The sequence below is a fragment of the Phyllobates terribilis genome, unplaced genomic scaffold (genome assembly GCF_046119375.1).
Source record: "Phyllobates terribilis strain yellow unplaced genomic scaffold, ASM4611937v1 Scaffold_99__1_contigs__length_5935540, whole genome shotgun sequence".
Taxonomy (NCBI): Eukaryota; Metazoa; Chordata; class Amphibia; order Anura; family Dendrobatidae; genus Phyllobates; species Phyllobates terribilis.
The window spans coordinates 2,779,993-2,804,729 of record NW_027362859.1 but is presented as its reverse complement, the minus strand read 5'-3'; the positions used below and the strand labels follow the sequence as shown (position 1 = coordinate 2,804,729).

The 24,737-nt window shown below is 47.8% G+C and overlaps 1 protein-coding gene across 3 annotated transcripts in view; it reads right to left on the bottom strand.

The window, feature by feature from the left end:
• Window positions 1-24,737, bottom strand: part of LOC141198705 (uncharacterized) — a 46,445-nt gene that overhangs the window by 3,108 nt on the left and 18,600 nt on the right. The window contains exons 1-5 of one of the 3 annotated variants that reach the window (XM_073663119.1): window positions 2,829-3,025; window positions 2,525-2,704; window positions 2,318-2,441; window positions 2,137-2,234; window positions 1,846-1,936 (exon numbers count right to left, since the gene is read on the bottom strand). The exons of 1 other annotated variant lie outside the window; for it this stretch is intronic. In XM_073663119.1, coding sequence (XP_073519220.1) covers window positions 1,846-1,936; window positions 2,137-2,234; window positions 2,318-2,441; window positions 2,525-2,704; window positions 2,829-2,888 — 553 coding nt within the window. In that variant the 5' untranslated portion in view covers window positions 2,889-3,025. Of the gene's footprint in view, window positions 1-1,845; window positions 1,937-2,136; window positions 2,235-2,317; window positions 2,442-2,524; window positions 2,705-2,828; window positions 3,026-24,737 lie in introns of those variants that run through there. One more of the 3 variants, XM_073663120.1, reaches the window with a different exon arrangement.

Here is a 24,737-nt window from a genome sequence, read left to right as displayed (position 1 = left end):
TCGTTTATGGTGGATCATTGGAGCTACTATGAGTCCTGACCAGGAGAGTAGAGAAAGTATTAATGCCCCCATTTCAGGAGAGATTGTGCAGTAATCTGAATTCTTTAGGATTGAAAACATAATGGAATTTATGACGTGGCGTGAATCCATGAAACCAGGGCTGGAGCCAACACATCTCCTGCAGGCGTGAATAAATGTATATTACAGCCATCAACCACGCACAGCTTAGACATACAGTGGGGGAAATAAGTATTTGATCCCTTGCTGTTTTTGTAAGTGTGCCCACTGACAAAGACATGAACAGTCTATAATTTTAAGGGTAGGTTAATTTTAACATTGAGAGATAGAATATCCACCCCCCCCCCCCCCCCCCAAAAAAAAAAAAAAACAAGAAAATCACATTGTATAAATTAGATAATTTTTTTTTGGCATTTTGCAGTGAGAAATAAGTATTTGATCCCCTACAAACCATTATGAGTTCTGGCTCCTACAGACCAGTTAGATGCTCCTAATCAACTCGTTATCTGCATTAAAGACAGCAGCCGTACATAGTCACCTGTTTAAAAAGACTCCTGTCTACAGACTCAATTAATCAGTCAGACTCTAACCTCTACAACATGGGCAAGACCAAAGAGCTTTCTAAGGATGTCAGGGACTAGATCAAAGACCTGCACAAAGCTGGAAAGGGCTACAAAACCATAAGTAAGACGCTGGGCGAGAAGGAGACAACTGTTGGTGCAATAGTAAGAAAATGGAAGAAATACAAAATGACTGTCAATCAACATCGATCTGGGGCACCATGCAAAATCTCGCCTCGTGGGGTACCTTTGATCATGAGGAAGGTGAGAGATCAGCCTAAAACTACACAGGGGGAACTTGTTAATGATCTCAAGTCAGCTGGGACCACAGTCACCAAGAAAACCATTGGTAACACATTATGCCTTAAAGGTTTAAAATCCTGCCGCGCCCGCAAGGTCCCCCTGCTCAAGAAGGCACATGTGCAGGCCCATCTGAAGTTTGCCAATCAACACCTGGATGATTCTGTGGGTTATTGGGAGAAGGTGCTGTGGTCAGATGAGACAAAAATTGAGCTCTTACAAATTAACTCAACTCGCCGTGTTTGGAGGAAGAAGGATGAGTACAACTCTAAGAACATCGTCCCAACTGTGAAGCATGCTGGGGGAAACCTTATACTTCGTGGGTGCTTTTCTGCAAAGGGGACATGACGACTGCACCGTGCTGAAGGGAAGATGGATATGGTCATGTATTGCGAGATTTTGACCAAAAACCTCCTTCCCTCAGTAAGAGCAATGAAGATGGGTCGTGGCTGAGTCTTCCAGCAAGGCAATGACCCAAAACGTACAACCAAGGCAACAAGAGAGTGGCTCATATGGGACCATATGAGCACATTCAGCAGCACAGAAGGGACAGAAGGTAGACCAGCCAATAAGATATCAGGGTTCTAGGAAGCCAACAGCATCATTACCCTCCGATTTCTCTTACTGGCCCATCACATTATTTTTCTTCAACTGATTTTCTAACTTGTCAGCACATTCTACAAACGCTGTCATTTAGCTTTGTAGTTTACAGATCTGGGAACGTACCGGTCAGTGTCTTCTAATCCCAGGGGGTAGGTGGATCTCCCAGGTTGTAAGTTCTATAGAAAAGGGCTTTCAATGCTCAAAGCCATTGCAACAGTTTTCGGTGTAGGTCAATTTTGTGGTCTTGTGGCAAAATAGTCATCACATAATTGTTATACGGCTGGACTACACCACCGATAAAGCAGCCACAGCCAGTGACTGAGAAGAATCTGTGACTACTCTGCATTTAGTGGTTACTACTCACCTGGATAGTCATATGTAGGAGTCTCCTCTGTACACCGCTCATCATCCCTCACATATGTCTCTGTAGTATTAATATGGGTCAGATCTTCACTCTGAAAACAAATATTGTAAAAGTCACAAGACAGATGGAGAAGTCCCATCTATGATCAGCTCTAATCCTGCCATCTCCATCGTTCTCATTACACAAGTATAAAACATATAATACTGGTGGATAAAACAAGACTGAACACAAGACCTTCACAGTCGTCTACACATCATAGGGGAGATCTCATGACACCTTCTCTCCATCTACCTGATGATCCTGAGGAACATTGGGATCTTCTTGTTTACAGTCCTGTGGAGGAAGAGGACGGGGACATCTCTCTGGTGTTGTCCTCTTACCGGATAGATCTGCAGGAAACACATACAGGGACTGAATTCATTCTTTACATACAGATATTTATAGGCTGTGTGTATTTAGTCCTGTCTATTACCTGGTGATGTGAGGGGCTGGGGAACCTCCATCATGACGTCCTTGTACAGATCTTTGTGACCTTCTAAATACTCCCACTCCTTCATGGACAAATAGACAGCGACATCCTGACACCTTATAGGAACCTGACACATACAATGATACTGTCATCCCCCCTATCCCATCATAGCATTAATGTATAATGTCCCAGCATTCCCAGCAGTGTCACCTCTCCAGTCAGCAGCTCAATCATCTTGTAGGTGAGTTCTAGGATCTTCTGGTCATTGATGTAGTCATGTATCAGGGGGTGAGGTGGAGGCCCTGTGATTGGGCTCAGGGGTCTTCCCCATCCCTCAGACACAGGGGCCTGACAGCGCTCACTAGAGGTCTTCTTCACTACTGTGTAATCCTGATTATGGAAAGACACATTAATATATCTCCCTCCAGACATTTCCAGAGTCCTCACCTCTCCAGTTCTGTCCATCTGTTATTCCCATAGATAAGAATGATGTGACATCATCAGAATCTCTCACCTCTCCAGTAAGACGGAAAAGGATCTCTAGGGTGAGGTGTAATATTTTCTCTGCCATCATGTCTCTTACCCATCAAAGATGGACATGGACAATCAGGAAGATTCTCTTCTATAGAAAATCTTCACTGAGAGGATCCGATATTGTAGGGACCTGAATGAGAAGAAGGGGAGTCGATGTAACATCATACAATTACTGCAGATAATAAGGGGAAACATATGAGGGGATTTATTATTTTACAGTAGTTTTCTTCTTTACATCTACTAATAAAACCTATATATTTTAGGCTACACACAACAAGTAGGTTCTTCCTCGTCTCGGCAGCTGAATACGTTTCTCATAGACTCATCTTCCATAACGCTAATTTTCGTCTCATTTACAGACACTGGAATCGGCATTATCTATACTGCAGGAGATATTCATTACACGTGACATGAAAAATAACTACTTCATAAAGAGGATGACATCATCTTCTACTACGGCTCTACAAACATATTTGGCCAGAGTTCTTCACTGACTACATCACCACCCGTCTATATGAATGTTTCCCGTCTTCCCCGGACTGTAATCTTCTATCACATTAGATCTCATGTCTGATTCACACACAGAAGTTTGAGGCATTTCTAAATCTTTTTTGTTTGTACAAACACCACAGAGAGAAATTATTTGATATCAAAGTCTCCATGTACAGTGTTTATGGGGTTTATTTCTGGCCTTAGGCTTTCCTATATTACAAGAAAAACACCAGAAAAAAGCAGATAATAAAATGTTTCAAAAGAAAATTGGCACCAACAATTCTGTGTAAAAAGAAAAAAACATGAAAAAAGCAAAAGACACATTTTATTTTTTAACACGTTAAAACATTTGATTTTTAAAAAATACTGTATTTTTCGGACAATAAGGCGCACCTAGGTTTTAGAGGAGGAATATAGAAAAAAAAATTAAGCAAAACATGTGGTCATGATGCACTGTTAAGGAAAGGGGGTCTGCTGACACTGTTATAGGGGCAATGTCCCCCAATTCTGTTAATATCCCCCTTCCTGGTATATATGGCCCCCTCCTTCCTGTTATATGTGGCCCCCATCCCCATCTGCATGGCACCCCTCATTCCCATCCAGATATGAATGGAACCCCTAATCCCCATCCTGATATGCATGGCACCCCTCATCCTCATATGCATGGCACCCCAATCCCCCATCCTGGTGTGCATGGCACCCCTTGATCCATATCCTGGTATGCTAGGCACCCAAATACCCCATCCTGGTATGCATGGCACCCCAATCCCCCATCCTGGTATGCATGGCACCCCTTGATCCCCATCCTGGCATGCATGGCACCCCTCATCCTTGTATTCATGCCCCCCCTCATCCTGGTATGCACGGCACCCCTTGATCCCCATCCTGGTATGCTAGGCACCCCTCATCCTGGTATGCATGGTACCACTTATCCCTCTTCCTGATCTGCATTGCACCCCTCATCTCTCTTCATGATATGCATGGCACCCCTCATCCTAGTATGTATGGTACCCTTCATCCCTCTTCCTGATATGCATAGCACCCCTGATCCCCATCCTGGTATGCATGGCACCCCCTGATCCCCATCCTGGTATGCATGGCACCCCCTGATCCCCATCCTGGTATGCATGGCACCCCCTGATCCCCATCCTGGTATGCATGGCACCCTCTGATCCCCATCCTGGTATGCATGGCACCCCTGATCCCCATCCTGGTATGCTTGGCACCCTCTGATCCCCATCCTGGTATGCTTGGCACCCCCTGATTCCCATCACGCTGCACACACAAAAATAAACAATTATACTCACCTCCTCTCTCCTCCAGCGCTGCGTCCTGCTCGGTTGCCGACACTCTCACTGTGTGAGCCGTGCATGGCATTACTGCCATGCGCCGTCACACAGTGTGAGATGCTGTGCCGGAATAGTCACTGCTCCCCGCGCCAGAACTGTGTGCTTGGGGAGCAGTTACCATTCACTCTCCTTAATAGCATGCACACTGTACCCGCAGCGCGGCTCCTGCTGCCACTCTGCGGTCTGTGTGCCCGATGTTAGAGACCATGAATATGCACTACAACCCATGGGAGTGGATTCTAGTGAATATTCATGATCTTTAAAAGCAGACCGTAGAACAGCAGCAGGAGCCGCGCTGCGGCTACAGTGTGCAAGCTATTAAGGAAAATTAATATTAATTGCTCTCCACGCCCATAGGCGTGGGGAGCAGTGCATATTCATATTCTTTAGCAGCGGGCACAGCGTAGGCTGCAGCAGGCGGCTGCTGCCTCCTGTGCTCCGCTCATCCCCCGCTGCCGCTCCCCCCACAGCCCACAGCCATAGGTATAGAGTACGGGGCACAGTTCAGACTATAAAACGCGCTTTCCTCCAAAATTTTGGTGGAAAAAGGTGCGTCTTATAGTCTGAAAAATACGGTAACTCTTGAGCACCAGAATATCGATGAACACCGCAGAGATGGCACAGGTGCAGCGGCACCTAATAATGGTGTCTGGGCCTGCAATGTATGAAAGTCTATTAGGTCGGGCAAGAGGAAGCGTCCAATAAGTTACGTTTTAACACCCCTATACACACAAAGAGTAAAGTGGCATGAAAGCACTGATTTTGGGTGGTTTGATCGACTATATAAAGTATTTGGGGGCCTCCTGACAGATGATATCAAGGTAGAGAAGGATCTGGCATCATGAATTTCAGAGGCTAATCCGTTTGTTCTTCCTGTAGATAATCCTCACCTAGAGGAGTCTGGAGGCGACTCTCTCATACAGACAACAGGAAAGCTGGAATATTTCTGTGTATGGGGGAGTCGGGAGAGATAGCCAACTGCGAAATGACGGTTCAGCCAACACTTATCTCATGTGTATGGGGCAATTAGTATTACACTGACAGGCAGTGACAATACACCGCACTACAGTAGTGCAGTGCATGACCTGAATATTCAGAGGCTTGTATGCTGTATGATTGCACTAATCAGAGTTGTTTAAAAAATGTTTAAAGTGAAAAAAAAATCAGTTTTAGCAACAAGAAATATCCGTAACATTGTGCAATGAGTCTGTTATCCCTATGTTAATTAACTCACGTCCATAATAACTATATTATACTCAATTATCCTATACACATTCTATACACAGTGGCGTAGATAGAAATCACAGATCCCATAGTTGATGGGAGGTATGTATCACTGAGGTGGTTGTTCTCTGTGATATAAACCATAAGCATTGCTCTAGTGCACATAGTAGTAAGAGGCTTGTTTGTGCATCCAGGTCAGGTTTACGGGCAGCCGAACAGATGTGCGGGTCTGGCTGCCCGCACACCCTACCCCTGGGTGTAGTTCACATTGTAAAATGTATTCTGTTTCTCTCACACATGGTCTGTGTGTGGACGTAAGAAGGCCTCCTGCGTGATGTCTCAAGACTGAGCTGGTATACTGGATGCTATCCAGCCTGTGTGACCTGGACTGTTTCTAAAGTGCCATTGTTGGAACTGTTTACTTTGTTTTGCCTGCATTGAAAGGCTGTTTATTTTCTTTCCTTGTGGCATGGTTTATGAAGCACGAATAAGCTAGCCTGGATGTTTAAATAGAAACTGTTCCTGTGATACCTCACCACACACCCAAGTGAGTAGTGTTACCACATTTGGTGTTAGAATTGCGGGCAGCATTCTCAGGGAACATGTGTGACTGCTACAGAGGTGCTGCATTTCCTGGGTGAAGGCAGCCATAAGCCAGAGAGCAATGTCAGACAGCATGGAGGACCTGATTAAACACCTGGTGCAAGCCCAGCAGCAGTAGCACCAACAACAGTAGCTGGCACAATAGGAGACAAATAAGCTGCTTATGCAACAGATCCAGCAACAGCAGCACCTAAAACAGCAGCATCAGTTTGAATTGCTCGCAGAGGCGGTTTGTGGTACGGCGGCAGCTCCAACTCCAAGGTCAGCTGATAATTATTCCATCCGTAAGGCTGTGAGGAGAGTTTTGGAGAAAATGACCCCGGGTGACGACATTGATACCTTTTTGAAAGTTTTTGAAAGGGTCGCCGAGAGGAAGAAAGCAGTGAGAGCAATGGGTGGAAATGCTGGCACCTTACTTACCAGGGGAGCCCCAGAAGGCGTTCTATGACTTAGCCTTACAAGATGCCAAAGAATATGTGAAACTGAAAACTGAAATTTTGGTGAGCCTGTGAGCGACAATGACTGTCAGGCCACAACGGGTTCAACGCTGGGCGTACCACCGAGACAAACCCCCTTGCTCCCACATGTTTGATCTGCTGCATCTGGCCCAAAAATGGTTGCAGCTGGAGTCCTATACCCCAGCACATATGGCAGAGCATCCTGTGTGATGTCTCAAGACTGAGCTGGTATACTGAATGCTATACAGCCTGTGTGTTCTGGGCTATTTCTAAAGTACCATTGCTGGAACTGTTTACTTTGTTTTGCCTGCACTGAACGGCTGTTTATTTCCTTTCCTTGTGACATGGTTTATGAAGCACCAATAAACCAGCCTGGACATTTAAATAGAAACAGTTCCTCTGATACCTCAACACGCACCCAAGTGACCAAAGATAGGGGGAACTGGTCTCAGTAAGCGCTCTTCAACAACCATATAACCCAAAAAAGGAAAAGGAATCAGGAGCGTGTCAAGATGAAATTATAATTTTATTACAGAAAAGGTATAAAAACAGGCAATTTCCAATGGAATAAAATAAAAGGAGGAAGACGCTGACACCAAGTACTACATAAATCAGGGAGTATACGTCAGTAAGGCAGGGAACTGTGTGTCATAGACGGAGAACCAGGGTCTAAAGAATAATCGATATTAAGTAGGCAAAGCCTAATGCAAATGCAACATGGTTCCTCAAACAGTACACCCAAAAGGATCACAATAGGTACACAACATGATCCTATAAGACAATAAAGTGCCAATGCATCAATCAGGGAAGCAGCAATACATGTAACGTGCTTAGTGCATCATAAAGACAGTAATGTATATAACCCAAGCTCCTACACTAGAAATGCTCGCAAGGTGGCTATAGAACAGGGGTCTCAAACTCGGCTGGGTATATGGGCCGCACATGGAAAAAATTTGAATTTGGGGGGCCGCATTCTTTGTTCAATGTGACATTTTTAGTGATACCATTTTTTTTGCATACACCTTTTGAACATTTTTGCCGTGTTTATTTTTTATGGCTTGGGTCGTTATGGATGTGGCGATAATAAACGTGCACTTTTTTGTGTTTACTTTAGTTTACATATAAAACAGCATTTTTAGTGCCCAATATTTTTTCATGCTTTATTTTATTTTTTATTTTTTTTACAATTTTATTTCCCCCAATTGGCCACATACAGTAATATTGTCTTACAATTAGCATCATATAGTAATAATGGAAAACATCTTGTAGTAATGTTCCCCATCCAAGTCCCCATCTTGTACTAATGTGCCCCATCCAGGTCCCCATCCTGTGGCTATGTGCCCCATCCAGGTCCCCATCCTGTGGCTATGTGCCCCATCCAGGTCCCCATCCTGTGGCTATGTGTCCCATCCAGGTCCCCATCTTGTGGCTATGTACCCCATCCAGGTCTCCATCTTGTGGCTATGTGCCCCATCCAGGTCCCCATCCTGTGGCTATGTGCCCCATCCAGGTCCCCATCCTGTGGCTATGTGCCCCATCCAGGTCCCCATCCTGTGGCTATGTGTCCCATCCAGGTCCCCATCTTGTGGCTATGTGTCCCATCCAGGTCTCCATCTTGTGGCTATGTGCCCCATCCAGGTCCCCATCCTGTGGCTATGTAACCCATCCAGGTCCCCATCCTGTGGCTATGTGCCCCATCCAGGTCCCCATCCTGTGGCTATGTGTCCCATCCAGGTCCCCATCTTGTGGCTATGTACCCCATCCAGGTCTCCATCTTGTGGCTATGTACCCCATCCAGGTCCCCATCCTGTGGCTATGTGTCCCATCCAGGTCCCCATCCTGTGGCTATGTGTCCCATCCAGGTCCCCATCCTGTGGCTATGTGTCCCATCCAGGTCCCCATCTTGTGGCTATGTACCCCATCCAGGTCCCCATCTTGTGGCTATGTACCCCATCCAGGTCTCCATCTTGTGGCTATGTACCCCATCCAGGTCCCCATCCTGTGGCTATGTACCCCATCCAGGTCTCCATCTTGTGGCTATGTACCCCATCCAGGTCCCCATCCTGTGGCTATGTGCCCCATCCAGGTCCCCATCCTGTGGCTATGTGTCCCATCCAGGTCCCCATCTTGTGGCTATGTACCCCATCCAGGTCTCCATCTTGTGGCTATGTACCCCATCCAGGTCCCCATCCTGTGGCTATGTGCCCCATCCAGGTCCCCATCCTGTGGCTATGTGTCTCATCCAGGTCCCCATCTTGTGGCTATGTACCCCATCCAGGTCCCCATCTTGTGGCTATGTACCCCATCCAGGTCCCCATCTTGTGGCTATGTACCCCATCCAGGTCCCCATCCTGTGGCTATTTGCCCCATCCAGATCCCCATCCTGTGGCAATGTTCCCGATCCAGGTCCCCATCTTGTGTCTATGTGCTCCATCCAGGTCCCCATCTTTTGGCAATGTTCCCCATCCTGGCGCCCATCTTGTACTAATGTGCCTCATCCAGGTCCCCATCTTGTGGCTATGTGCCCCATCCAGGTCCCCTCTTGTGGCTATGTGCCCCATCCAGGTCCCCTCTTGTGGCTATGTGCCCCATCCAGGTCCCCTCTTGTGGCTATGTGCCCCATCCAGGTCCCCTCTTGTGGCTATGTGCCCCATCCAGGTCCCCTCTTGTGGCTATGTGCCCCATCCAGGTCCCCATCCTGTGGCTATGTGCCCCATCCAGGTCCCCATCCTGTGGCTATGTGCCCCATCCAGGTCCCCTCTTGTGGCTATGTGCCCCATCCAGGTCCCCATCCTGTGGCTATGTGCCCCATCCAGGTCCCCTCTTGTGGCTATGTGCCCCATCCAGGTCCCCTCTTGTGGCTATGTGCCCCATCCAGGTCCCCTCTTGTGGCTATGTGCCCCATCCAGGTCCCCTCTTGTGGCTATGTGCCCCATCCAGGTCCCCATCCTGTGGCTATGTGCCCCATCCAGGTCCCCATCCTGTGGCTATGTGCCCCATCCAGGTCCCCTCTTGTGGCTATGTGCCCCATCCAGGTCCCCATCCTGTGGCTATGTGCCCCATCCAGGTCCCCTCTTGTGGCTATGTGCCCCATCCAGGTCCCCTCTTGTGGCTATGTGCCCCATCCAGGTCCCCTCTTGTGGCTATGTGCCCCATCCAGGTCCCCTCTTGTGGCTATGTGCCCCATCCAGGTCCCCTCTTGTGGCTATGTGCCCCATCCAGGTCCCCTCTTGTGGCTATGTGCCCCATCCAGGTCCCCATCCTGTGGCTATGTGCCCCATCCAGGTCCCCATCCTATGGCTATGTGCCCCATCCAGGTCCCCTCTTGTGGCTATGTGCCCCATCCAGGTCCCCATCCTGTGGCTATGTGCCCCATCCAGGTCCCCTCTTGTGGCTATGTGCCCCATCCAGGTCCCCATCCTGTGGCTATGTTTTCCCTGTGCTGTTCTTCACACTCATAAAATAGAAAAAAAAGATGATTCTCACCTATCCTCCGTTCCCTCGGCGTCCTTCCTGCAGATGTGGCCCGCAGGCACCACAGAGTCAGACCCCTTGACGATCCCGACCTGGTCCAGGAGGAGCCGCCGACAGCAGCGCTGCATTGCCGCACAGAGACTGTCTCCCAGCACAGCATTTCCAATGTCAGCCGCCGGCCAATCAGAGGCCAGCAGCTGACATCTGCATATGGCAATGACGTCATACTCGCTGCGCTGACACGCAGATATCAGCTGCTGGCCTCTGATTGGCCGCCGGCTGGCATTGGAAATGCAGTGCTGGGAAAGTCTCTGTGCGGCAATGCAGCGCTGCTGTCGGCGGCTCCTCCTGGACAAGGTCGGGATCATCAAGGGGTCTGTGCCTGCGGGCCGCATAAAGCAGCCTCAGGGGCCGCATGCGGCCCGCGGGCCGCGTGTTTGAGACCCCTGCTATAGAAGATGTACACAATAGCTATATATGGATAATCCAGTCCTAAAGCAGTTTATAAAGTACATGTGCATAGCTCAAATAGCAATATCAGTATTGGCCACATCTAAGATAGCACCAATCAAAGGTAAATGTATACATAGGCTGCTGTACAGATCTAGTATGTTAGCAATATGATGATTGAGGGATCAAGAGATTAATAGATATATGTGTGTCCAAAACAGACCAGACAGTTCTTGGGGTTGTACTCATCCTTCATCGTCCTCGAAACATGGCGAATGGAGTGGATACCAAAGAGTTCTATATTGGTCTCATCTGACCACATGACCTTCTCACATGCCTCCTCTGGATTATCCAGATGGTTATTGGTAAACTTCAAACGGGCCTGGACATGTGCGTTATCAGGGGGACCTTGCGTGCCCTGCAGGATTTTAATCCATGACGGCACAGTGTGTTACTAACAGTAATGTTTGAGACTGTGGTCCCAGCTTTCTTCAGGTCATTGGTCAGGTCCTCCCATGTAGTTCTGGGCTGATTTCTGACCTTTCTCAAGCCTATCCCAGCCTTGTGCAGGTGTACAATTTTTTCTTTGGTGTACTTAGACAGCTCTTCGGTCTTGCCATAGAGCAGAGGTTGAAGTGTAATTGATTGTTTGGACAGGTGTCTTTTATTCAGATAACGAGTTCAAACAGGTGCAATTAATACAGGTGAGGAGTGCAGAGTAGGAGGCTTCTTAAAGAAAAACTAACAGGTCTGTGAAACAGAATTCTTTCTGGTGGGTAAGTGATCAAATACTTATTTCATGCAATAAAGTGCAATTTAATTATTTAAAAATCATACAAAGTGATTTTCTGTTTTTTTTATTTTTAGATTCTGTCTCTCACAGTTGAAGTATACCTACGTTAAAAATTACAAATTATAGACTTCTCTATTCTTTGTAGGTGGGAAAACTTGCAAAATCGGCAGTGTATCAAATACTTATTTTCCCCACTGCATGCATGCATGTATATATACAAACTGTGGGGTTTAGTACTCACTCGGCTGCGGTTGAGGTAGGCACAAGGCGCGTTTTCATTAGAAATCCAGGTTGGTATATTTTGCTTGCATCAGACCTTCCAAGACCTGAATTGGAGGTAAGTTAGCAGCTGATCTCACCCAACTCTTTCAGCTGCTCTTAAAACCCAGCCCCATAATCCGGGCCCTTTAAACACTTCTCAGCAATATGTGTGCTGGAGCCTGCTTTTCAAAATCCTACATCCCTGAGGTTGGGCACCTCGGGGACATATACCTCCCATCCACGACCTGTCCGGCTGCAACCTTACATACCCCCCTTCTGCACAAACCGGGGGGCTTGGCACCTTCTGCCAACATACAATAGACCCTTGATAGGGCATCAGCATTCCCATGTTGTTTCCCAGGCCTATGCTCCACCTGAAAACTAAAATCCTAACACATGGTAATGAGCTATGTCTAACACACTGCGTCTATAGGGCCCTGGCACCTACAACTGCTCTATTACCTGAACCCTTGGCTTGGTTACTCTGTACAGCAAATCCCCATTCACAGCAAAATGAGGGAACCGACTGTCGGCCCCCGGCTCCTGAGGCACTCCATTTAACACGGTAACATTTTTCAGAGTTAAGCCCCTGAGTTGGGGGGTTCCGAAGTTTCCCTCGGACACTTCCAGCTCAGGGATATTGGCTTCAGGGGACGCAGTCTCATCCTCATCGCCAACAAACAAACACATGGGAAACTCGTCTGTTACGGCCTGTGGTGAGGTTTCTTCAGGAGTGATCTGGCGGTGGTCCGAGCAACCAGGTGTCCCCGCTTTCCCCTACATGTCCCAGAATAATGCAAAGTCCCGTCCGATTATTATCGGGTGCAACAAGTCTTTAATGACCCCCACTTCCTGAGCTGTGGTGCCACAGTCCGTGTTTACATCCACCCGAGCTACAGGGTAGTTTTTAGCATCCCCATGGATACACTGGACACCCACCACCTTCCCAGGAACCAACCGATGAATGAGTGTGGCCCTTATCAGGGTCATCAAACTTCCTGAGTCCAACAGTCCAGACACTTGCACCACTTTTACGGACACTGAGCACGCCTGAGGGCCCTCGCCATGTTGAGGAACCGCGCTGCAGGCGGGGTAGGCCAAATAGGAGCAACGCCAGCCTATGTTGTAGTCCATTGGCGCAGAGTTCATGGGACACCGGGCAGCTATATGGTCAAAGATATGACACCTCCAACAGAGGATGGTATGGGACTGATTACCCAGCTGTGATTCAGCAACCTCCTGGGACTTTGGACGCCCACCCAGTGAGGATTTAGTCCCCTTCTTTTGGGAGCCATCCCCCCCTTTGTGAACCCCAGAAAGGTGACCTAACCCCGGCTTGATCAGTCAGGGCGCCCTCTACCGCCCGGTACCTCTCCACTAGGCCCACCAGGTCATCTGTATTTTGGGGATCTCTCTGGGCAACCCAGGACTGAATCGACTTCTGCAGAGAGTGGATAAACCAATCTATGACCACTCTCTCGACTATCTAGGCTGGGGAACAAGTCTCTGGCTGTAGCCACTTCTGAACCACGTGCAGAAGGTCACACATTTGTGACCGGGGAGGTTTGTCCCTGTGGAAGTCCCAGAGGTGGACTTGCTGTGCCCTGACTGCCAGTGTTACGCCCAGCCGCGCCAGGATCTCAGACTTAAGTTTGCTATATTCCTTAGCGTCTTGCAGGGCCAAATCAACGTGGTACGCCTTCTGTGGTTCCCCTGTCAGATATGGCGCTAGAACCTCCGCCCACTGCTCCGGTGGTAGTCTCTCTCTGAAACACAGCCAGGAACATGAAACGTCATCCCCCGGAGACATCTTTTGCAACGCCCCTTCTACAGTTTTCCTCACCTGGGTCTCGTCACTTCATCACCTAAGTTGGAAGAGTGGCTACAACAGATCCCAGGAGCAACATCTGAACACTCTGTCCAGAAAAGAGCAGTACTGGGGACAAGTAAGATCATGCGCAGAACCCTCCAACTCCCAGAAGTTATCAGCTCCTCCGTGCTGCCGGACAACTGTTGTTGGCTGGCGGCCTTCACCCAGGACATATACGGTTTCCTGCAGCAGTCACACTGCCTCTTGGGATTCGTGCGTTTGCTTCTAGCACCAATTGTAGGGTTTAGTATTCACTCAGCTGCGGTTGAGGTAGGCACAGGGAGCGTTTTCATTAGAAATCCAGGATGGTTTATTTTGCTTGCATAAACCGCTCAGGACACAAACACAAAATAGCCTTTTCCTCGCACAAAACAAGGTATAACAAAACAAAACTCAAAAATAACAAGTCCATACAGAACGGCCACAGACGTTTAAATGAAGTCCTTTTCTCTGCCTTCAGCAGAGTCTGATCAGCACATGCAAGGTCTGCTCACCTTGCAAAACACACAGACAGACTGAGACAGACACAGCTGTCTTAAATCAGTCCTTCCAAAATCTGGACTGGAGGTAAGTGAGCAGCTGATCCCACCCAGGTCTCTCTGCTGTTCATAAAACCCGGGCCTATTAAAAACCTCTCAGCACTATGTGTGCTGGAGCCTGCTTTTCTGAGTTCTACATCACCGAGGCTTGGCACCTTGAGGACACGACCTGTCCAGCTTACAACACACACACACACACACACACACACACACACACACACACATATACATATATATACACTGCTCAAAAACATAAAGGGAACACTCAAATAACATCCTAGATCTGAATGAATGAAATATTCTCATTGAATACTTTGTTCTGTACAACGTTGAATGTGCTGACGACAAAATCACACAAAAATCATCAATGGAAATCAAATTTATTAACCAATGGAAGCCTAGATTTCGAGTCACCCCCAAAATTAAAGTGGAAAAACACACTACAGGCTGATCCAACTTTGATGTAATGCCCTTAAAACAAATCAAAATGAGTCTCAGTATTGTGTGTGTCCTCCACGTGCCTGTATGACCTCCCTACAACGCCTGGGCATGCTCCTGATGAGGCTGAGTATTGTGTGTGGCCTCCACGTGCCTGTATGACCTCCCTACAATGCCTGGTCATGCTCCTGATGAGGTTGTGGATGGTCTCCTGTGGGATCTCCTCCCAGACCTGGACTAAAGCATCCGCCAACTCCTGGACAGTCTGTGGTGCAACGTGACGTTGGTGGATAGAGCAAGATATGATGTCCCAGATGTGCTCAATCGGATTCAGGTCTGGGGAACGGGCAGGCCAGTCCATAGCTTCAATGTCTTCATCTTGCAGGAACTGCTGACACACTCCAGCCACATGAGGTCTGGCATTGTCCTGCATTAGGAGGAACCCAAGGCCAACCGCACCAGCATATGGTCTCACAAGGAGTCTCAGGATCTCATTTCGGTACCTAATGGCAGTCAGGCTACCTCTGGCGAGCACATGGAGGGCTGTGCGGCGTCTCCCGACTATGTCACATGTGCTCAGTGTGAACCTGCTTTCATCTGTGAAGAGCACAGTGCGCCAGTGGCGACTTTGCCAATCCTGGTGTTCTGTGGCAAATGCCAAGCATCCTGCACAACCCCAAGCTGTGGACGTCAGGCCCTCATACTACCCTCATGGAGTCGGTTTCTAACAGTTTGTGCAGACATATGCACATTTGTGGCCTGCTGGAGGTCATTTTGTAGGGCTCTGGCATTTTAAGGGTAGGTTAATTTTAACATTGAAAAATAGAATATCCCAAAAAAAAAAAAGAAAGAAAATCACATTGTATAAATTAGATGAATTTATTTGCATTTTGCAGTGAGAAATAAGTATTTGATTCCTCTGGCAAACAACACTTAATGATTGGTGGCAAAACCCTTGTTGGCAAGCACAGCAGTCAGATGTTTTTTGTAGTTGATGATGAGGGATGCGCACATGTCGGGAGGAATTTTGGTCCACTCCTCTTTGCAGATCTTCTCAAAATCATTCAGATTTTGAGGCTGTCGCTTGGCAACTCGGAGCTTCAACTCCCTCCATAAAGTTTTCTATGGGATTATGGTCTGGAGACTGGCTAGGCCACTCCATGACCTTAATGTGCTTCTTTTTGAGCCACTCCTTTGTTGCCTTGGCTGTATGTTTTGGGTCATTGTCTTGTTGGAAGACCCAGCCACGACAAATTTTTAATGTCCTGGCGAAGGGAAGGAGGTTGTCACTCAGGATTTTACGGTACATGGCTCCATCCATTCTCCCATTGATGCAGTGAAGTAGTCCTGTGCCCTTAGCAGAGAAACACTCCCAAAACAAAACACTTCCACCTCCATGCTTGACAGTGGGGATGGTGTTCTTTGGGTCATAGGCAGCATTTCTCTTCCTCCAAACACGGCGAGTTTAGTTAATGCTAAAGAGCTCAATTTTTGTCTCATCTGACCACAGTACCTTCTCCCAATAACTCACAGAATCATCCAGGTGTTCTTTGGCAAACTTCAGACGGGCCTGCACATGTGCCTTCTTGAGCAGGGGGACCTTGCGGGCACTGCAGGATTTTAAACCTTTAAGGCATAATGTGATACCAATGGTTTTCTTGGTGACTGTGGTCCCAGCTACCTTGAGATCATTAACAAGTTCCCCCAGTGTAGTTTTAGGCTGATCTCTCTCCTTCCTCATGATCAAGGATACCACATGATGTGAGATTTTGCATGGTGCCCCAGGTCAATGTCGATTGACAGTCATTTTGTATTGCTTCCATTTTCTTACTATTGCACCAACAGTTGTCTTCTTCTCACCCAGTGTCTTACTTATGGTTTTGTAGCCCATTCCAGCTTTGTGCAGGTCTACGTTCTTGTCCCTGACATCCTTAGAAAGCGCTTTGATCTTGCCCATGTTGCAGAGGTTAGAGTCTGACTGATTAATTGAGTCTGTGGACAGGAGTCTATTATACAGGTGACTATGTAAGACAATTGTCTTTAATGTAGATAACGAGTTGATTAGGAGCGTCTAACTGGTCTGTAGGAGCCTGAATTCAATGGTTTGTAGGGAATCAAATACTTATTTCTTACTGCAAAATGCAAATACATTTATCTAATTTATACAATGTTAAAATTAACCTACCCTTAAAATTATAGACTGTTCATGTCTGTCAGTGGGCAAACTTACAAATACAGCAAGGGATCAAATAATTATTTCCTTCACTGTAGCTCATCACCCCAAGAACACCATCCCCACAGTGAAACATGGTGATGCCAGCATCATGCTGTGGGGATGTTTTTCAGCAGCAGGGACATGGAAAATGGTCCGAGTCAAAGGGAACATGGATGGTGCAAAATACAGGGATTTTATTGAGCAAAACCTGTTTCAGTCTGTCAGTGATTTGAGACTGGGATGGAGGCTCACCTTCCAACAAGACAATGACCCAACACATACTACTAAAGCAACACTCGAGTGGTTTAAGGGGAAACGTGTATATATTTTGGAGCATTCTAGTCAAAGCCAAGACCTTAATCCAATTGAGAATCTGTGGTCAGACTTGAAGATTGCTGTTAAGGACAGGAGAGTGGTAGACTGCTACCACTCTCCTGTCCTTAACAGCACTGCTGAGGAAATGGCACGTGTGCCCATTGGGAGGGCTCTGTGGGCCCCCTACGGTACATGTGCCATAGGTTCACAACCACTGGCATAGAACATCCATCCATCCCTGGGCTACAAGACAAGACCTTAGTCTCGATCCTATCCCTTTGACGACATTCCACAAAACTCCTGACTAAACATTGTGGCTTCTTTTTCTCCTTCACTGGGATCAGTCAGCCCCGTCAAAGCTAAGTGTGCATTAGTGGAGGTATTTTTTTCAGTCCGAACTCATCACGTGGGACTGAATGTGAAACTCCCTGTGGTGACTGCTCCACTGCATCTACTTCCACACAATGGGCCTAGGGGCTGAGAAAACTATGGATTAAGGCCCCTGAGATAAGGTCACTGAATGAAAGCATTGATTCCTGAGGATGAACTGACGAGCAAAAAAATCACTAATAAAACACAACAATAAGATCAATGGCACAGGTGCTCCGTGCTGGAAAAAGTCTGATAGTCTTTAGAACCAGGGCTGTGGAGTCAGAGTGGTGGAGTCGGAGCCCATAATGGTGGAGTCGGAGTAGGTATGAAATGGACTGACTCCGACTCCTAAAGTATATAATAAATTGGTTACAGTAGTTCAATGCACTTTGTGGGGAATATTTTTTCATAAGAATTTGGGAAAGTTATGAAATGTCCTATAAATGTCAGTCCTATTCCTGATATAATAGTCTAGACTTTTAGCTGAGATTAATCTGTGCTACAGTAAATTTATCACTTAAACATGAGCCATGTATGAGGGAGTCAGAGTAGTGGAGTCGGTGTCATGGAAATTGAGGAGTCGGAGTTGGAGGTTTGGCTTACCGACTCCACAGCCCTGTTTAGAACAAGGCCAGTTCCTCACACTTCTTCCCCACATTTTAAGCACGGACACGAAAGTAAGTGGTCTCACCTTTATGGCAATGAAACTTTGTATCATCCAGTTTCCTCAAAGCATATTCCATGTCACCCTTGTGAATAAACTCCACAATCCCCATTCCACCCTGGTGTACATCAGCATACTAGACATCTCCAGCTTCTCTCAAATGATCTTTCTGATCCTGCCAACTCCCCAATGGGGGGGAAGCCCTGAGACAAGAATTCTGTATTTAGTTTGCTGGGGCAAGTGTCTGTTCCTCCCGCAGGGTCCTCCATATCCACCCCTTGATCTCCGGTTTGTCCTGGGAAACTCAACACGTACCCGATGAGAACCAAATTTGTATCCATTGCAACCAACCCCAGAGTGCTGACCACCAGCTAGGGGGATGGTCACTTGGCGGCCAGGTAAATATTGTTCTGGGGGGACAATATGTGGGCTGACCAGGGTGATGGGAGAGTCAGTTTCCCGAAGTCTCTGGGCCTCCTCCCTAATGTCATTTACCTCCCCCAGGTCAAATTCCTTCATGGTAACAGTCATTGCATTTTGTGTATTACTCACCACTGGGGTGGGGGGTTAGTCTGCATGTTGAGATTGCTCTGCTCATTCTCGGCTGATGAAGTGTGAACGGGTCCTTGGCTTCAGGTTACGACATTGGGCCAGTGTCACACCAATCCTGCTCCTAGGTTGTGATGTGGGCTAAAACATTCCCGGCATTCCCTGTCAAAGTGTCCCATACGTCCACAGTTATGGCAGCCTAAGTCCCCCTCGCCTTGACGCAGACCGTACTTGGGGGCTTGGGAAACTTCCTCATCTTTGTGAAGTTCGAAATCCCCACAGTTCCTCCTCTGGCCGATCCATGGGTCTCGTTGGCTGTACTTCCACATAGCCCTTGTCGATTATCAGGCCATTCATCAGCCAATCTTGCAGCCTCATCCAGGCTGAGTGGTTTTCAATCCGCCACTATTTCTTTTAAGTCACCCGGGAGTTTAGACAAATTGTTCCAGCATGAATATATCCAAGACATGTTCTGCTTCCCGAGCCCTCAGTCCTTCTATCCACCGAGTGCATGCCATATGTAGTGTGTTAACAAACTCCCGAGGCGTGTGTGCACCGAGCTTGTCAGTCTCCTGAAACTTCCTCCTGGTAGTTTTCAGGTGTGACGATATACCTCTCTAGTAATGCGCTCAATGTGTAAAAATCTGGGCCAGTCACTAACTGACACCTCATGCAGCAGGCAGACGTTCTTAAATAACCGGAGATGTTCATCAATATCCGAGGTGTCCTCACTAAACTGTGGTATATCCCTGTACCTTAAAGATGCAGGCCCCTCTCTCCTGTTATCCACTGTCCTCTGTGCTGGGGAGTGTGGGAGTACTGCTAAATGAACACCCAGATATTTGCTTAGCACTGCCGCCCACTCTATCTCCATGGCGCACTCTCCTAGCACGTCCAGCATCCTCCTCAACTCAGTCAGTCAACCCTCCACCATCTGGATGACAGGCCTGGGCTGTGGTCCCTCCACAGATATGCCCTCCTCCACGTCTGAACTGACCTCCTCCTGTGGTTGTTCCCGGTCCCAGTCGTCCAAGCATTGTATAAGGGTCACCCGGCTGTCCTCCGGCAACCAATCTAGCTCTCACTCAGAGCAAAGGGCTCTCAGCAATTCCTTTCTGAGCCTCTTGTAGATTGAGTCTGCCATCTCTTCTGCCAAGACATCATTCAGTAAATTTCCCTGGCATCCTGTCCAGATATAGGTGATCCCACTGTTGCCACCACTTGTGAAGATCTGAGGTTGTGCATTGTAAAGATTCATCTAGGCAGGTTAACGGTTCATCAATATTTTATTCCTTACATCAAGGTTTTTACAACAACTCCAGGTAAATGGCCAGAATACAATTGTCTCAGTCCACAAGATCCCTTCCCTGGGACGGTAGTTCCATTGCCTTCGTACCAGGCGATAACCACTGTCTCCCAACTTTTTGTTGGCCTACAGCTTAAATATCTCCAGCCAGTATAGTCTGTATTCATATTCCATGATCCTCCAGATGACAGATAAAACGAAGGAAGCACAGGTATCTAGTAGCAACAGTCCATTAAGAAAGTTTAAATCCAAACGACAGATCCCACAACTGTAGCACGTTTATCCAGCCCAGTCGGTACTGATCTCCAAAACTCCATAGACCATCCATCCCTGGGCTACAAGACCTCACTGAACAATGTGGCTTCTTTTTGTCCTTCACTAGGATCAGCCCCCTCAAAGCTAAGTGTGCATTAGCGGAGGTATTTTTCCTCAGGCTGAACTCATCACATGGGCTCCCCAGGATCTACTTTCCCCATCCACACAATGAGCCTAGTGGCTGAGAAAATAATGGCTTAAGGCCCCTGAGATAAGGTCACTGAACAGAAGCATTGATTCCTAAGGCTGAACTGACAAGTAAATAAATCACTAATAAAACACAACAAGATCGATGGCACGAGTGATCCATGCTGGAAAAGTCTGATAGTCTTTAGAACAAGGACGGCTCATCACATTGTCCTATTTGTTGTTTGCTTCATAACAAATAAAACCAAATGTTCACAGTTGTCAGCATGTTCTTAACATGAACTGATACAAATCCTCAAAAAAACAGTGATATTTTAGGCTGTGAGGGAGCAAAACATGAACAATGCCAAGGGGGCAATTCCTTTCACAAGCCACTGTGTGTATAAGATGCATAATGGGGGCATCATACTGTGTGGGGCATCATACATATTGCATAAGGGGCATAATGGGGGCATTACACTATGTGGGGGCATCATACATCCTGCATAAGGGGCATAATGGGGGCATTACACTGTGGGGGCATCATACATCCTGCATAAGGGGCATAATGGGGGCATTACACTGTGGGGCCAGTAAAGGGGTCCTGTACTATGAGAACAATACGTTTCCTCCCTTCCTGTCTCCATAGTTGGGTCGTATGTATCTATTACAGGAAACAGAACAAAAACCTTATGATTCTTATAAAAGGGCAACACAAGACTCCAAAAGAGTCTCGGTGCTGAAGGGGTTAATGCCCCCTGCGCCCAGTAATGGGGGATCTCCACATACCTCCACCTGCAGAGCCGCCACCACATATATGGCTGCTCTGTGCGCACAGGAGCTGTGATGAGGTCACAGGGGGGAGGAGTCAGGGGTCACATGATCAGGGGCCTCAGTGGATGCAGGACTCTGCTGTGCTGGTTGTCATGGTGCTGGATGAGCTGAAGTTTATGTGTGGGGTCAGGAGGGGTTTACAGTGTGGATGTAGCAGAACTGTGTGTGTACGAGGTGTACGGAGCGGAGCCGCGTGTGTACGAGGTGTACGGAGCAGAGCCGCGTGTGTACGAGGTGTACGGAGCGGAGCCGCGTGTGTACGAAGTGTACGGAGCAGAGCCGCGTGTGTACGAGGTGTACGGAGCAGAGCCGCGTGTGTACGCGGTGTACGGAGCAGAGCCGCGTGTGTACGAGGTGTACGGAGCAGAGCCGCGTGTGTACGAGGCGTGCGGAGCAGAGCCGCGCGTGTACGAGGCGTAGGGAGCAGAGCCGCGTGTGTACGAGGTGTACGGAGCAGATCCGCGCGTGTACGAGGTGTACGGAGCAGAGCCGTGTGTGTACGAGGTGTACGGAGCAGAGCCGCGCGTGTACGAGGCGTAGGGAGCGGAGCCGCGCGTGTACGAGGTGTACGGAGCAGAGCCGTGTGTGTACGAGGTGTACGGTGCGGATCCGTGTGTACGGAGCAGAGCCGTGCGTGTACGAGGCGTAGGGAGCGGAGCCGCGCGTGTATAAGGCGTAGGGAACGGAGCCGCGCGTGTACAAGGCGTAAGGAGCAGAGCCGCACGTGTACGAGGTGTACAGATCGGAACTGTGTGTACGGAGTGGAGCCATGTATGTGCAAGGTGTACGGAGCGGCCAATAGCAAAGCCCTCGAGGTGTGATGAACATACGAACCCCTAAAATGACCCCATTTCGGACACTGTACCCACGAGGGAAGTCATCTGAGGGTGTAATGGGCGTTCTTACGTTCTTATCCCACAGGTGTCTCACTGATTTCTTTACCACTCGGTTGTGTGTAAATAATATTACATTTGCTCAGAGCCGCAGCGAGGGCTTCAACCAGGGGTGGACACACCGCCTTTGCAGCCGCACCCCGGCCCAGAGGTGAAGGGGGGCCCATGCAGGAAGAAGGGTAGTGCTCTTGATGATTTTTGATACCCTGGGCAGAGTGCGGCCATTGAAAAAGGGGGTATGTCATGCAGGAGAGAGGCCGGTGGCCAATGAACGCTTCCCCATCAGACTGATAAGAGTGCTCATTGGCTGCTGTGTCTGTCCTCCTGCAGGGTCTTACAGTGGGTCTTCTGTCTCCTGCTGTTCCTTTCCCAGCAGAATTTTCTCTAAGAGTAGGGGGTTGGGGAGGAGAGTCCACAGCATCTGACATCACACAGGGGCAGGAAGCTGAAATCAGTCCTGTCTGCTGTGTCCTCCTCCTCCACAGTGGGTTCTGCAGCCCTCTCCAGAAGACAGCAATATCATAAAAGATTAGTATAGGAGTGTATGTATATGTGTGCAGGGCTGGCACCAGGAATTTCAGGCCCCATGCTGGCAAAAACTTTTTAGGCACCCTGGAGACTCCGCCCAGGCTCCACCTCCACTCCTCGAACCTTCCACAGTCACACTGCCCACTCTTGGAAAAACTCCACTTCTGCACCACATCCTTATCAATCACACATTAAGGGTATGTGCCCACACTCAGGAGGCGCCTGCGGCCCCGAAGCTGCGGGATAGCCGTGCGGCTTCTGCCCTCATTTTATGCAATTGAGTGGTGCAATTTTTTTTTTTAGTACATGTGGAGTTTCCTCATAGAAGTTAGACTGTGGAGAAAGTCCACATGTAAACCCGCAAAAGAAATTGACATGATGCGGGTCTGAAAGACGCGATGCATGCCAGTTTTCGTGGGTCATCCATTGGTGCACAGAGTCGCATAGTGGACATGGGATTTCTAGAAATCCTATCCACTATGCTGTAACACCTGGCCGCTGCAGGTTTGTTCCTACATAAGCTGCAGTGTCAAACCCACAGCAGCTCCTGACCATGTGCACATACCCTAACAATTCCCATAGAACACCAGATCACATACAGTGCCTTATGAAAGTATTTGGCCCCCTTGAACTTTTCTAACTTTTGCCACATTTCTGGCTTCAAACGTAAAGATATAAAATTCAAATTTTTTTCTGAAGAACCAACAACAAGTGGGACGAAATTTATTGGATATTTTAAACTTTTTAAAAAATTAAAAAAGTGGGGCGTGCAATATTATTCGGCCCCTATACTTTCAGTGCAGCAAACTCACTCCAGAAGTTCAGTGAGTATCTCTGAATGATCCAATGTTGTCCTAAATGACTGGTAATGATAAATAGAATCCACCTTGTGTAATCAAGTCTCCGTATAAATGCACCTGCTCTGTGATAGTCTCAGGGTTCTGTTTCAAGTGCAGAGAGCATCATGAAGACCAAGGAACACACCAGGCATGTCCGAGATACTTTTGTGGCGAAGTTTAAAGCGGATTTGGATACAAAAAGATTTCCCAAGTTTTAAACATCTCAAGGAACACTGTGCAAGCGATCATATTGAAATGGATGGAGTATCAGACCACTGCAAATCTACCAAGACCCGGCCGTCCCTCTAAACTTTCATCTCGAACAAGGAGAAGACTGATCAGAGATGCAGCCAAAAGGCCCATGATTACTCTGGATGAAATGCAGAGATCTACAGCTGAGGTGGGAGAGTCTGTCCATGGGACAACAATCAGTCGTACACTGCACAAATCTGGCCTTTATGGAAGAGTGGCAAAAAGAAAGCCATTTCTCAAATATCCATAAAAAGTATCATTTGAAGTTTGCCACAAGCCACCTGGGAGACACACCAAACATGTGGAATAAGGTGCTCTGGTCAGATGAAACCAAAATCAAACTTTTTGGCCACAATGCAAAACGATATGTTTGGCGTAAAAGCAACACAGCTCATCACCTTCAAAACACCGTCCTCACTGTCAAACATGGTGGTGGCAGCATCATGGTTTGGGCCTGCTTTTCTTCAGCAGGGACAGGGAAGATGGTTAAAATTGATGGGAAGATGGACGGAGCCAAATACAGGACCATTCTGGAAGAAAACCTGTTGGAGTTTGCTAAAGACCTGAGACTGGGACGGAGATTTATCTTCCAACAAGACAATGATCCCAAACATAAAGCAAAATCTACAATGGAATGGTTCAAAAATAAACATATCTAGGTGTTAGAATGGCCAAGTCAAAGTCCAGACCTCAATCCAATCGAGAAACTGTGGAAAGAGCTGAAAACTGC